This window comes from Ambystoma mexicanum, chromosome 3q (assembly GCF_040938575.1).
Source record: "Ambystoma mexicanum isolate Mex_15411 chromosome 3q, UKY_AmexF1_1, whole genome shotgun sequence".
NCBI classification, from domain to species: Eukaryota; Metazoa; Chordata; class Amphibia; order Caudata; family Ambystomatidae; genus Ambystoma; species Ambystoma mexicanum.
The window spans coordinates 1,085,055,975-1,085,070,452 of NC_090926.1; the positions used below are offsets into that span (position 1 = coordinate 1,085,055,975).

At 44.6% G+C, this 14,478-nt stretch overlaps 1 protein-coding gene across 5 annotated transcripts in view; it reads right to left on the bottom strand.

The window, feature by feature from the left end:
- The window catches only part of LOC138583279 (zinc finger protein 514-like), a 178,096-nt gene that overhangs the window by 12,188 nt on the left and 151,430 nt on the right, over positions 1-14,478 (bottom strand). For all 5 annotated transcript variants that reach the window (XM_069655380.1, XM_069655381.1, XM_069655379.1 and 2 more), the window contains one exon: positions 10,049-10,159. In XM_069655380.1, the coding sequence (XP_069511481.1) occupies positions 10,049-10,159 (111 nt within the window). The remainder of the gene's footprint in view (positions 1-10,048; positions 10,160-14,478) is intronic.

Sequence of the window (14,478 nt, forward strand, 5' to 3'; positions counted from 1 at the left end):
GATGAAACTGCAGCTCACTGCATTTTTGTTCGCCACGTTCACTGCTTTCAACCACCAATAATTGTTAGAGGAAAGGCCTTAGCAAGGCCTTAGGTAAGCTCACATTTAGGCAGATGGCGAAACTCATTTTCAAAGATTCGGGTAGCCGAGAGATTAGTCCCAATGATATAATCAAAGTGTGCTGATGCATTATTTGCCACCTCGACTCCATCCAGGGACAGGGACTCCCTTTGCAATCCCAGGCACAAGTTCAGCAAAGAGTTATTATTGTCAATGGAGGTTGAGGAGTGAGTGTCTCGGGAGGATAGCTCAGGGGAAACGTGCTCGCCTTGGAAGCAAGACGACACAGAGCAACTCATGTTCGATCCCTGGGTCAGCGCTTAGAAACCCTGGGTATTAAGCGCGTTATAAATAACCAATCATATCATATCATATTATAACAGTAGCTATAGGGATGACATGGCTTATATGTGATGGAGATGTTTGTACTGGCAGAGTGCCTCTATCCATGGTATGACTTGCCATGTCAAAAGAAAACGTTATTTTGGGTTGGACATCAGGAATGCAGCCTTTTTAGGACATGGGGTAACAGTGTTCCGAGCGGCTGGTGGGCTGCGCAAGCCTTTTCCAGACCACGTAACATTGCTTCTAAGCCCATAAACGCAAGGTTTTGCAATTTTCATGTCTTTTTTTTGTTGACATTTTTTATTGGTTTTCACAAAAAGATTCACAAACCTCTTTACAAACATACAAAATAAAAAAAGAAAAATACTAAACATTGAATCATGTGAATCATTTCCGGTCCCCTTTGCTGTCCCTTCCAGCCCTCCTGCCCCACTCTAAAAAGAAAATAACACAACCATGGTTATTCAACATCTACTGCACATTTACTTTCATCCCTGTCTCCAAACCCCAGAGTTCATTCACCAATTATGAGGCTCCCAAACAATAGCCGGTAGGGCTGTGTGACCCATTCTCCACTGGACTCCCTTTTACAGTCGCCCATTGTGCTTTAAAGTGGGGCCCCAAAATCTCCCGGTTCCACAAATTTGCCATGAAATCGCAACCATTCTCCTACAACACTGAACTCCCTTCCTGGAGTGCAGCAGTGATTTCTCCCATTAGGTATATGTCCTTAGCCTTGGCGACTCATTTACCCCTCTCCGGTAGTTTCTCCCTCTTCCAGGCATGCTCTAGCGGCCACAAATAGAAAATGGACCATATGAGGGAGTGCCTTTCGATTCCTCCCCCTGCTGCTCTAAACCAAACAGTACCATCATGGGATCCAGACCACGTTCAACTCCCTCTGCCTCTTTAATCCACTCCAAGACCTCTGCCCAGAACATCTGCACCTTCCGGCATCCCCACCACATAAAATGATCAGTTATTTCACCACAGACGTGCCAACATGCTGAGAGAGCCGCACTGGTTTATGATGCCAACGATGGAATAGTTTCACTCCATGCATTTTGTATTGCTGGCCGTAGAGTTCTTGAAAGCTCTCCTACACATATTTAACCGCAAGCATGTCCCTTTACCACTGTGTGCGAAGCCCCTCAACACTACCGACCCCTGTTGCCACCAGTGATGCATATAACTGCGAGATTAGCCCTTTCATATCCCTATACATGTCCAGAATCTTTTCCATCCTGGTAAGCTCCATCTGCACCGATTCTGTCCACTTTTTCACAGTTGCTGCCCCCTTCAACTGCAAGTACAGAAAGGCCGACAACGTCCCAATGTGTAATGTTGATTCAAGGTCTTGAATCATTATGAAACACCCATCCACCCACAACTGACCTACTCTGGCCAGCCCTGCATCAAACCATGTCTGACATATTTCTGGTTCTGGGATGGTGGTCTCTTACCAGGGGAGCCCAAACATGGCTCAAAGGAGAGGGCTAAGTAGTGACCAATCTCACCCCTGTGCCATGTTTCCAAACATCCAACGACATTCCCAATATGTGGTGCTCTCTGATCCTTCAGAGCATCTTCTCCATTGGGACTCAGAGCCATACCCCATACGTAGCTGGATGAAGATGATGATTCTCCAAGTAAACCCACTGTTTTTCTGGGTTTTCACGTAGGTGTGGCACCAATACACTCAATAGGGCAGCTTTGTAGTACAGGGTATGATCTGGCAGACCCACCCCTCCTAGCTCCTTAGGTAACAGCAAGGTACAGTATGCCACCCACAGCGTTTCCCCTTGCCAGAGGAACCTAATCATTCGCCCCTTGGCCTCTCTCAGAAGTGCATCCGGTGCCCGTACAGACAACATTTGGAACATGTACAATAACCTTGGGAGAAAGTTCATTTTAAGGGCGTGATGTTGGCCCATCCATGAAATGGTGTGTTTACCCCACACCGCCATGTCCACGTACAGCTTCTCAAGGAGGGGAGGATAGTTAGACCTGCTTAATTCTGCCAGGAACCTCATGAAAAACGTTATCTCCAATGCTCCTTTACCTCCAACCCCTGACTAAACTAAAGAGTTCAATCTTATTTCGCATTCCAATGGTCAGATGATGACCGCAGTTTCGACAACACAGTACTATGGGTCACAAACCATTAGCATACTACAGTGGCATGCTGGACTCTGTTATGCAGGGACAGTTTCCTTATGAACAAGTATTGGCTACTGCTGCTTTTGCCATTTGAAAATCTGCTACCATTGTTACAGGGTGTTCATTGATGCTGTATGTCGAACATGCTCTATTCACAATACTAGAGAGGTCCAAATCTACATTGATTACACAAAGGGCTTCCGCATATTAAAAGATTTTCTCAAGCCCATATATTCATATTGTTCATTTTAAAACAGTGAACCCTGCTACTTTTCTAACTGAGCTATTACTGATGATGACAAGGAGGGTCGACATTTCCAAGGCACGTGACTATGCTTTAGATGACTAAGAGGTGTTTTTTTGTTGATGGGTCCTCAACTATTGACCAAGAGACAGGCCAGCGACATACTGGTGCAGCAGTGGTTCGACTGGTGGATGGGGATTAGAAGGATTTTGTGAACCGCAGGTTACCAGGCCATTATTCATCACAGGAAGCAGAACTGATTGCACTCATTGCAGCACTTGAGGCAGCACAAGGGTGCTGAGTTACAATGTATTCTGACTTGGTTTATGTTACTATCACAGTTCATTCAGGGTTGCCAGTACCAGAGATCGTTAAGCATGCCTCGTTTGTAAAAATGCAGTTGCAAGTTCCATATACTGCAGTTTCTGTCACTGTAATAATTGAGAAACAAAGTCAGGCACCGCAAAGTGAGACATTTTGTGGCAGAGAAGGGGGTGTGTGCAGTCCCCAACCGATTTAGTCTGGAGACAGACTAGCACAGGAATTGAACACAAGATGTGCTCCATTTATCACCCCAAGCAAACAGCTTGTGTAAAGGATGAACGGTTTGCTGAAGACTAAGTTTCCTAAACTTTGTATTAAATTGAAAAAGAACTGGGTGCATTTCAGTTTGAGGACTCAACCATGTAAGTACCCTCACCTCTCCCCTCATAAAATGGTAATGGGGAGACATATGCACGCACCGTTATCTCCTGTCCATAGTGCATCAGATGCTCACAGGGTTGCATCAATTTTGAGGGACGAGTTTCCTTCATATTTGACTCAGTTAACAAAGTGTATTAAATACTTTTCTCAACAGATTGCTCCATGCTGAATGGAAGAAGGTGAAAACAGCACTGAAACAGAATCTGCAAGCTCGCCACCTTTACAATTGTTCCTGGGTTTATGTTAAGAACTTTGTCCGCAGGTGGGGTGAGTCTCGTTAGAATGGCCCTTTCACTGTGGTGTATGCTACTCCACTTGTAGTCAAAGTTAAGGTATTGGGTGCATTTGTCTAATTTTAGGAAGGCACCACAAACACTGCCTCCGTAAACTAGCATTTTAACAGTGTTTTTGATTTGGTGTTCTTTTATGTGAAAATAATATTTTCAGTATTTCTTCTTGAAGAGTATTTACGTTTTATTATTTGAATTTTGTATTGATATTTGATTTGTGCAATTTATTTACATGATGTTTCCTAATGTACATGTGTGAGTTTTTTGTGGTGCCAACATCACAGGTTTTAAGATTTTTTTGTTGAAGGATATTTTTTCCTTTCATGTGTGGATTTTTCTTCGATCTATTTTTATATTTATCTATTGAATTTATATGGTTAGGTCATAAAAAAAGGGAGGTGGAATGTAACATGAGGGGATGTGAAAACAATACATTTTCCGATGTTTCAACACCAAGTGATTATATGACCACTGTAGTGAATTTTAAACTAATGAGAATACATGACACAATAATATGGAACTTAAAGTTGCGGGTTAAAAGGGGTTTAGATAAAGAAAATTATTACAATCAGTACAAAGGTGTAGTATTTGATACAATGTTGTTCACCACCCAGAATTTAGTAATATGCGGTACAGTCATAAGAACTTGGTAGAGAAACAGAGGTATAATGGGAGTTATGTCTGCTCCCTCAACCCCCACACTTCCTGAGCACCCAAAATGTTAGTACCCCAGGAAATATCGCCCTTGGAAGCCCAGTGTTTGGTGAATTTAGTGCTGTATCGGGTCCACAGTCTGTTTCAGGGGTACACAGAACAAGTTATACCAATGGACAAAGATGGACAGAAGTGTGCCAAAGACGACAGTGCACCCCAATGCAAGCCACGGCCCATGTTAAAATTGTATGGAGTATGTTTGTGTCGAACAGATGGGAAAAGGCATGGTGAACTGCATGGCTGGGGGGTTGGCAGGTTTCGGAGACATCAATAAGAACTGTTTTCACAACATGTACTGCATATATACCAAAACTAACACTGATTAAAGCACAAGAAACTCCAGCAAAAGTTCAACTAGCGGAAGAATCTCAGTTCGATTTTTGAGGTCGTGGGACTGTTCCTGTAGGCACTAACACTAAGTGCAACACGATAATGTTCATTCAAGATCTTGCAAAAGGAACTGCGGCTCTGATGGATCTGTACTGGGTATGCAGTCAACAGGCATACCTGCATCATCCATTTTCCTGCAAAGGCACGTGTGCACTAACAACATTGCACTCAGCTATCCTAGTGGTGCCTGAAGCGCACTTGACAATAGCATCCAAGCATGTGGTGTCGCAATCTAGCCTAGCATTCATCCAACCCCCCCTGGGATGAGGAAGAAGAAGAAGTCGGTGAAGCTGCGAATGAAGAGATCAAATGATTTGTCGGAAGATCCATCCAAGTTGCTCAAAGCAAGTCCAGATAAATACCGGCTGTACATCAAGATGGAGGTGTTCATTGCGTCTCTTCTGACGCCAGGTATCCAGGCTGCAGCAAATGCAAAGTGGTTGCAGATTGTCCGGTGGTAAGTGATCCAGTTGGCGAATGATACTGAACAAGGACTAAATGCTATCAAGAGTGAGCTGAGGGTGATCCGGTTGATGATGCTTCAAAACCGTTATGTCCTGGATCTTCTGACAGCAATGAAAGGGGGCGTCTGCAAAAAGATAGGGTTATCTTGCTGCAAGTACATACTCCCAAATGAAGCAGAGAACGGGTGCCTGACCCATAGGGGCATTGTACAAGTTAAAGACTGGTGTGGAAAGTGAAGCGGATAAGTAGGCCGAAGATTGGTTCGACACATTGTTTTCATGGGTGCCATCAAGGCTTGGGGCAGTGGTGAAGATACTGGTTCCAATTGTGGTGCTCCTACTGGTGTTGTTCTGCATGTGCCAGATGATGCTGGCACTGGGTAGGCTTAGCGGGGGATGGGTATTGCATATATTTCACATGCACTCCAGAGAAGTATGCGTGGAAAGGGGGCAGTTTGTGTGTAGGGCCTGGGTTCCAAAGGATGAAGCAGATAAAGAGATAAAAGGAGAAGTTAGTTAATAAAGGATTAACTAAAGGGGGGAATGTTGGTATGCATGTTCAAATCACTGTCCCTCCAAAGCGATTCAGATTGTGAAAAATATATAAACACGTGTCAAATGTGTAGAGGACCGTGTTGGGGGATCCTTTTAGGTGAAACTAAATGTCGTGGAGACACACGTATTTTGGAAGCCGAAACAGAGGAAACTAACAATTTGCTTTTCAATACTGACACACAGGATACATTGCATGTGCACAACATTTATAACATGAACTAATGCAGCATTTAAAAGTAGGCCTGAACCCTCGCAGGCTGTGTCAGAGACACAGAACTATCCTCATCTCTTGCTCGATTATCACATTCCATTCCCCAGGTACAGGTCAACCACAGATAAATGTATCTAGCAGAACTTTGAACAACTAGGCATGAATATGCACAGCCAAACGGGAGAATGCCTGAGGCCTAGTACTCCTGGGAGCCGGGGCAGGAGTCTTGGGCTGCCAAAACATGAATTGAGATTTCGGACACTAGCACCCCCCAGAATAAGTCATTCTATTTGAACTACCAGATGTGCGGGAAGGTTTAAGTTATTTATCTGTCACTAGTGTTCTACAGCATGTGTCTGGCATGGATTCACATGCTCATGAATATTCCCCGTCATCAGGCTGGGGATCCTCAGTAAAAGAAAAAACAGTTTCACTTTCACTTTAAAACTGTATCTCTCCTCTTAACCAATCACTGTCCTCTGGGTCATACTGCACCCATCCAATGACAGTCCTCTCCCTAAGCCCTGCCTCTGGCAGCCATCTGCAGATTTTGACTGCACGTTTCAGTGTTGGGAGTCCTCAAGTTGCTCTCTGAGCTATTTTATACTTCTTTCCGCCTTTTTTGTGGAAAAGTTCTATTTTTCATCTGTTGTCGGTGAAGTTGCACACCCCTCAACAGCGTTTGTTCGTCAAAGGTTCTGGAAGGCCGTCTTGGGCCTTCGTCGCGCCCATCGACCATGAAGGAGGAGAAAAAGGAGGGAAGGACCCTTTTCAAGCCCTGCATCCAATGCGGGCTAAGGTACGTCTTTGTAGAGGACAAACATCAAAAGTATCTGTACTATCTGCACCCGGAACACGAGGATGGGTGCGAGATATGCCTGGGCTTCTCGAAGAAAACAAAGAAAGACAGGTATAGCAGGCTGGCAGCATGGCTCAAGTCAGGCAAGGCCCTTGACACTTCATCCAAGTAGGTTCATGCCTCATCCTGATTGGTTTAGAGGAGAAATACAGTTTTAGAGTGACAGTAAACCAGTTTTTTCTTTTATCAAGGATTCCCAGCCTGATGACGGGGAATATTCATGAGCATGTGAATCCATGCCGACCCCATACTGGAGAATAAGACTCTTAAATCCTTTGTGAAATGGATTGATTAGTGGGACACCAGGTCTACCTCTTGCCAGGGGTAACTGATACAGGGGGGAGCAGGGAACAACAAGGTCCAGGGAGAGCAAAGGGTTATGCCAAAGTTATAAGATTGCAGCGGGGCGGCACGATGGGGGGCCTGCACGCCTGGGTGAGAAAAGAGTTGCTTTGTTTGCAAGGACCAGGCTGACCGTGAAGTTATCTGCTGAGTTCATGTTGACGATCAAGTGCATATCACGTGGTCAGGATTAAAGACAGGGTGGTGCCTTTTTAAGTTTAACCAATAACTTTGCAGCGCTCTGAGGTGGAGAAGCCATCACCCACATGTGGAGAAGATGGAGGAGATGACAGACCAATTGGAGAAGGGTCCATATGTGACTATTAGCATGTAAATAGGTGGTAGCCAATGAGGGTGGGTTATTAATAATGCACAACAAATGCGTCATGAATGATGATTTTCATGTTTATAAGGTGAAGTCCACTTTGATGAGATAGGAGAGCTGTGCGGCAGTGGATTTATAATATCCTGTTGCCCTTTCCTTTTTGCACACAAAATAAGGCTCTTTTTCTTCTCGCAAAAGGGTGCACCAAGCCTTTTTGCCAAGTGTTTTTTTCTCTATGTCTGGTTGTTGTGGAGTTGCCCTACAACGCCTGTTCCTGTCTTAATTCCATAATGTTAGCTGCACACACTGAAGCATTTGGTAAATCTGCATATTCAGTGTAACTGCATTTTTTTATATGTATTGTTCATGAACCTTTTACAGTCTCTGAAAACTACTTTTAAGATTATAATAGGGATCCATTGAATGTGCCAGTCTGTTCACTGGCATAAGATTAATAAAGCATTACTGAGTGCCGAGCCTGGTTATTGACACTATAGGCCCTCAACCAACATATGAGGGGGAGGACATTGTCTTGGGAGGATAGCTCAGGGGCAATGCGCTACCCTTGGAAGCAAGACGACATGGAGCAACACAGGTTCGATCCCTGAGGCCGTGCTTAGAAACCTCTGGGTATTAAGCGTGTTATAAATAGCCAAATATATATATATATATTGTATATAGCATAATTTGTAGGAGAGGTAGCATAAGCACTATCATTACTGATGGGCATCAAGATCAATATTGCTATTAGCACATGGAAGGACATCCACCTACCCCTTCCATCTCTCCCTACTCGGTTTTCTGTTGCGAGAATGCTTTAGCTATGAGCGTAAAGTGGTAATTAAGAATTGCACTCAGAGCAATCAGTCGTTCTCCCAATATTCCAATGAATATTGAAATAACATATCCTTTTAGGGATCAATACTCTTTAAATATGCCTCCCTACTCTGTAATACCACCCACTGCACAAAAGACTATCCCACCCCTTCCTGCATTTCAGAAAGGAATTGAATATCAAGGTCTTAAAAAACATCTTACCCTGCTACTGGTGTGCCCACATGCCATACCCTCCTACTCACCTCCTAGCCCATATTCTTGTACCTTAGGGAGTTATACGTCTTCCTATATAGAACCTAATACATACTGGGCCTCATTACGACCCAGGCGGTAAGGGGTTTACGGCGGCGTAAACAGCGCCGACCCTTACCGCCTGATTCCGAGGTCCCTTAGCGCCATGGAGGAATTAACACCTGCTTTTAGCAGGTGTTAAAATCCATGGCGCTAAGGGACCTTGTTGTTAATTACGCCACCGTAATTTACGGTGGCGTAATTAACGCCTTCCCCACTCCCATTATGCCCTATGGGGCAAAAATGGGAATGGGGAAGGGTAAATGGGGATTGGGGACTTACCGCCCCGCCAACCTCGGAATGGGGCGGTAAGTCCGCCAACCACCATGGCGTAAACGTAGTTTACGCCATGGTGGTAAAGGTACGACCCAGGCGGTAACTTACCGCCTGGGTCGTAATGAGGCCCACTATGTTTTAAATTGTAATCAACCTTTCTGATCATTTCCCAGTACCCTGTGATCAACATTTTAAAGGGCATATTTATAAAAGCCAGCAAGCACATCTACTGTACAATGCCTGCCCATCACAATACATTATTATTTTTAAGCAACCAAGCTGTTGGTCAAGACAAAAATGTCATATGCAATAAAGGTGAGGACAAACATTGCACTGGCAAAGACACATGCCTGGGCCCTTTAAATGTAAGAAGGTCCCTTGCACAGTGCAAAATAGTACCAGAAGTGGAGGTCATGCACCCTGTCTGGCAGTCCGTGCTGACCTCAGTTGCAAATTTCTCACCAGGCCTTTCTTATATAATTGCAGCTACCAATAATAAGGCTAAAGTCTTCAGTCTCCGGGTAGCTAACCTTTCCTTTTCATCCGTTACTTCGGGACCATCGATAAATTGTCATGCAAAGTGTGCAGAAGCGTGAAGAAAAGTGGGCGGATAGTGAAACAATGATTGTGCACAGCCAGCTCCAAACCTAAGAACCTTGTGCATGCTGATAGGACAAGATGGAAACAGGGAAGACATTTTGTTTGTGACGAAGTTGTCAGCAGAAGGGAATCCTAATTAGTTGAATTGGAAAGGACTGTGCTTTAAGCAGCGGTCATTTGTAGCATGGTTTGCAGGCCAGGCCATGGCATAGAATCTCAGCTGCAAGGTGCTTCCATAGAATACACCAATAAAAGGTTTATAGGCAAAGATCTGACAGCAGGAGAAGCGCCATTAAAAGCTCTTACTCATGTGTTAGGGAGGTGTTATCATTGAGATCCTATGCTTGTGCAGCTCAACAGTCAGTCAATTTCTTACTTACCGACAGGAGTATTGATGCTGTCTCTTCTATCAGGCATCTTGGGGTCTAGGAGGAGGGTCTCACCTTCTTCTTTGATGCTGACTGACAACCTTGGTGTGTTCACTGTAGTCTCTGTTTTAAAAAAGAAGGGTCATTTGTAACAACTATACATCTCAGTCCATCCTTAATATTCCATTAATTGAAATGTTTCTTTTTAAACTTATTTGTATTCGTTTTATGTAAGTCATAGCAATAACAAACCCCCTCCCTTACCCTGCAGCTCTCCTTCACCTCTCATTCCCCCCACTCGCCAAAGGAATTGCAGAACATCATAATCCCATATGCAAGTGAGTCACAATATGTCCAAAGTTCGGAGACGATGTGGGCTCCATTGCATCTGAAAGTCACTTTTAAGATATGAGAGCGCCAGTCCACAGTCATGTCTGACAGCCTCCCGGTCCCCTTGTAGACCATATCTAACCCAGTCGAGCACCACAAAGTTCGATAATTTTTGGAGTTACTTTACCTCCGTTGGGGCCTACTTAGTGTTCATTGATATTGCAGGAAATAATAACGACTGAATTTACAAAGATGAAAAGATATTGCTAGAATTAATAGAGTGGGTAAAAAATACTGACCAGCAGAAAAAATATCGAAATAATGGCAAGAAAGTGTAATAATAGGGGTGAGTTTTAGGTGTAAAAAAACCAAAACAAATTTAGGTTAAAATTGTGATAAAGGGGAGGGAGACAAGAGGCCTCATTACGAGTCTGCCGGTCCGAAAACAAGGGTGCTAGGACTCGGAAGTACTGACGCTGTTAGTAACGGTGCTTTCGTAACAACTTTGCCTGCCAGAACAGATGGAGCCGGCAGGTCTAACCTGCCAGGCGCATCGGCTCCAGTAGGCGTAGTTGTTACGAAGCACTGTTACTAGCGGTGCCAGTGCTTCCGAGTCCCCATTGCCGTGGAGCCCTATGGGATTCCACAGGAATGAGGAATAACAATTTCCGCTGCCTGATATCCCGGGCTGCCGGGACTTGTAATGTCCTGGTGGCACTGGGATCCCGTGTGGCGTAAACAGTGTTATAGTCCGTCGGTGAACTGCCGGTACCATCAGCGGGTTACCGCCGGACTTGGAATGAGGCCGAATAAGAGTTTAGGAGTAGGAGAGGTTAGGCGCCCCCCCCCCCAAAAAAGCTATTTTTTACAATGAGGCTGATAAAACATTACATCAATTCAGATGTGCATCATGATTATATACCATTAAACAACCGTAGCACCAAACAAAATAGGGGCAAGTCAGCAGTACAACAGATATCCATAAATGATAATTCACAAAAAAGAAAATGGATTGTAATCACATTGGGCCTCATTACGAATGCAGCGGTAAGGGGTTTACCGCGCCGGTAAGGATGCCGGTGCTGTTAATCCCTTACCGCCGCATTCCGAGGTCCCTTAGCGGGTGCCACTAAGGCTGGCTGGTAAGGGACCAGGGAGCTAATAACGGGCCCACTATTTACGGGCCTGTTATTAGCTCCCTCCCCATTCCCATTGAGCCCTATGGGGACTCGAATGGGAATGGGGAAGGGTATTTTGAATGGGGATTTACCGGGTCCTCCAAGGTTGGAATGACCCGGTAACTCCCCATTCAGAGAACCCGGACACGACATTGGAAGCAGCCATGGTGCTAATAGCACCATGGCTGCCTCCAAACTCGTAATGACCCCAATTGTCAGTCAAAAAATGTATCAACGTCATCAATCTAAGACAAAATAGATTAAATCCAACACAAGCATATATGAGAGTTATAATCACATAGACAAAAACAAGCGAAAAAAGAAAAAGGAGAAAAGACAACGGCCCTCATTACGACCCTGGCGTTGGACCATGGTGCTAATAGCACCATGGTCCATGCCGGTAACTTACCGACTCCGCCATGGCGGAATGGGGAATTACCGCCCCATTTCGAGGTTGGCGGGGCGGTAATTCCCCATGCCGCCATGGCCCTTCCCCATTCCCATTTTTGCCCCATAGGGCTCAATGGAAAAAGCAGGCGTTAAAGTCTCCAACCCGCAAAGGGACCTCGTAATCAGGCGTTAAGGGTTTAACGGCATCGCCACTTTTTACGGCGCCGTTAACCCCTTAACGCCTGGGTTGTAATGAGGGCCAACATGTATTAATATGCTTGCTTATGTTTACATAAGAGCGAATAGAGCGCTAAAGGGTGAAAGAACGCCAAAGTCATGGTGTTCATAATAATTTGCAAGAGGTACACTGATTATGTGGCAGATCACAGATTATTTGACTACCTGCTGGGACCCTGTCGGGTGAGCATAATACTACATCCAAAAACAAAAGGATAGACAACTATTAATGATTGGTGTGCGCTACCAATCTGTAAAATAACTACTAATTCACAATTATACTGATATGCAATTAAATTATAATTGGTATGCATACCTCTCTTGCTTTGCAGTTGTGAAATGCAACTATATGGTTAGTATCAATTGTTGCCGGTTCAAAGAAATTATAAAGATACCCAATTTTTGTTGTGATCACATCAGTGAAAGTAGTCAGATGTCATCCCATAAAACAAAAGATAAGAGAACAAGAGCAACCATCAACAAGGACTCACATGACCAATTAATGACTTGTTCTAGCTAGAAAATTATCATTTAATTGGATATCAGTATAATTGTGAATTAGTAGTTAGATTACAGATTTGTAGAGCACACCAATCATTAATAGTTGTGCCTAGCCTTTTGTTTTTGGATGTATTAATACAAGTTGTATTTTCTCTTTTTCTGCTTGTTTTTGTCTCTGTTATTATCACTCTCATATATACTTTATAAAGAGACGATATGCTGCGCGCCCTTGATGTGTGGGTCGGTCAGCCAATGCCTCAATTGATAGTAGGCTAGCCAGTCCACCTGCCTCACCGCTACCAGCTGCTTACAGGTCTCAAATGACATGATGTCATGTTCATGAATCATATCCCGCAATTCTATGCCCCCTGCCGTCCGCCATGTCTTGAGTGATCCCTGGGGTGAATTCCGGATTGTGAAATAAGGGCGTAAATGAGTCTGGGTTTGTCGAAAAAGCCCCCTTTGTCACCAATGCATCCCAAGTCTCTACTACTAAGCCACTATTTTACTGACATGAATATTAGGTGGTCTATGTGATTTTTCCAGCCACAAAACTCCTGCCATAGGTGTCCCTGCTACAGATCGGTCCCGTCACGGCCATATTTTCTGCATATCTCCTGAGAACCATTCTTTTACCACCCATAGCTGTGCCGTCTCGTAATGTGTGTATATGTTCCAGCCCCAGTCCACCCTGATATCTTGGTGCAGCCAGCGTATTCATTGCCACCCAAAGATGTTTGTTCCGCTGTAGAAACGTTGGGCCTCATTCCGAGGCTGGCGGTAAGGGTTAACGGTCACCGTTAATGGCAACGGTGACCGTTAACACTTACCACCATATTCCGAGTTCCCTTTTGCGGGTTGGCATTTAACGCCTGCTTTTAGCAGGCGTTAAAAATCCAACCCGCAAAGGGACCTTGGAGTAAATTACGGCACCGTAATTTACGGTGCCGTAATTTACTCCTTCCCCATTCCCATTGAGCCCTATGGGGGCAGGAATGGGGATGGGGAACCGGTATGGTGAATGGGGAATTACCGGTCCCTCCAACCTTGGAATGGACCGGTAATTACTCCATTCACCATGCCGGATTTCCATGGAGTAAATAGCTCCATGGTTGCTTACCATGGTGCTATTTACTCCATGGATAGCGCCAGCCTCGGAATGAGGCCCGTTGACACCATCTTGTTTAAAGATCTGAAAAAGGACCTAGCAAGCGCTATAGGAAGCACCTGAAAGTAATCCAAAACCCTTGGAAGTACTACCATTTACACTGTATTTAGCCTCCCTGGCCATGATATGGAGAGGGGGCACCATCTCAGTATATCAGCCTTGACTTTCTGCAACAGTTGAGGGTAATTTACCCCAGAGTCCCTCTATAGTTTTGGATATGGTAACCCCTAAATAGGGGAATCCTTGCTCAACCTAAGCTGAGTTCAGGACTGGATACCCTCTAGCTAGTCTGGGTGGATGGTCTGGAAGTTTAGCATTTCTGACTTTTGCATATTCATTTTTAAGCCGCCCACCTCCCCAAATACCTCCAGCTCCTTTATCAGTGCCGGAAGCAAATTCTCTGGACCCGTGATAGTTAGCAACATTTTGTCCACTGCTATTGGTATCCCCATGATCTGCGGTGGGATGCGGAGCTTAGCTAACAAAAACTCTAGATACAGGGCGTAAAGCAATGGTGGCAACGGGCACCCTTGCTTCGTGCCCCTCCTAATGTCTATTTGTCGTGATATGTTACCATTGATAGAGAGCCGAATCGAGGGCATGTAGTAGTTTACACATTCGAAGAAACTCAGGCCCAA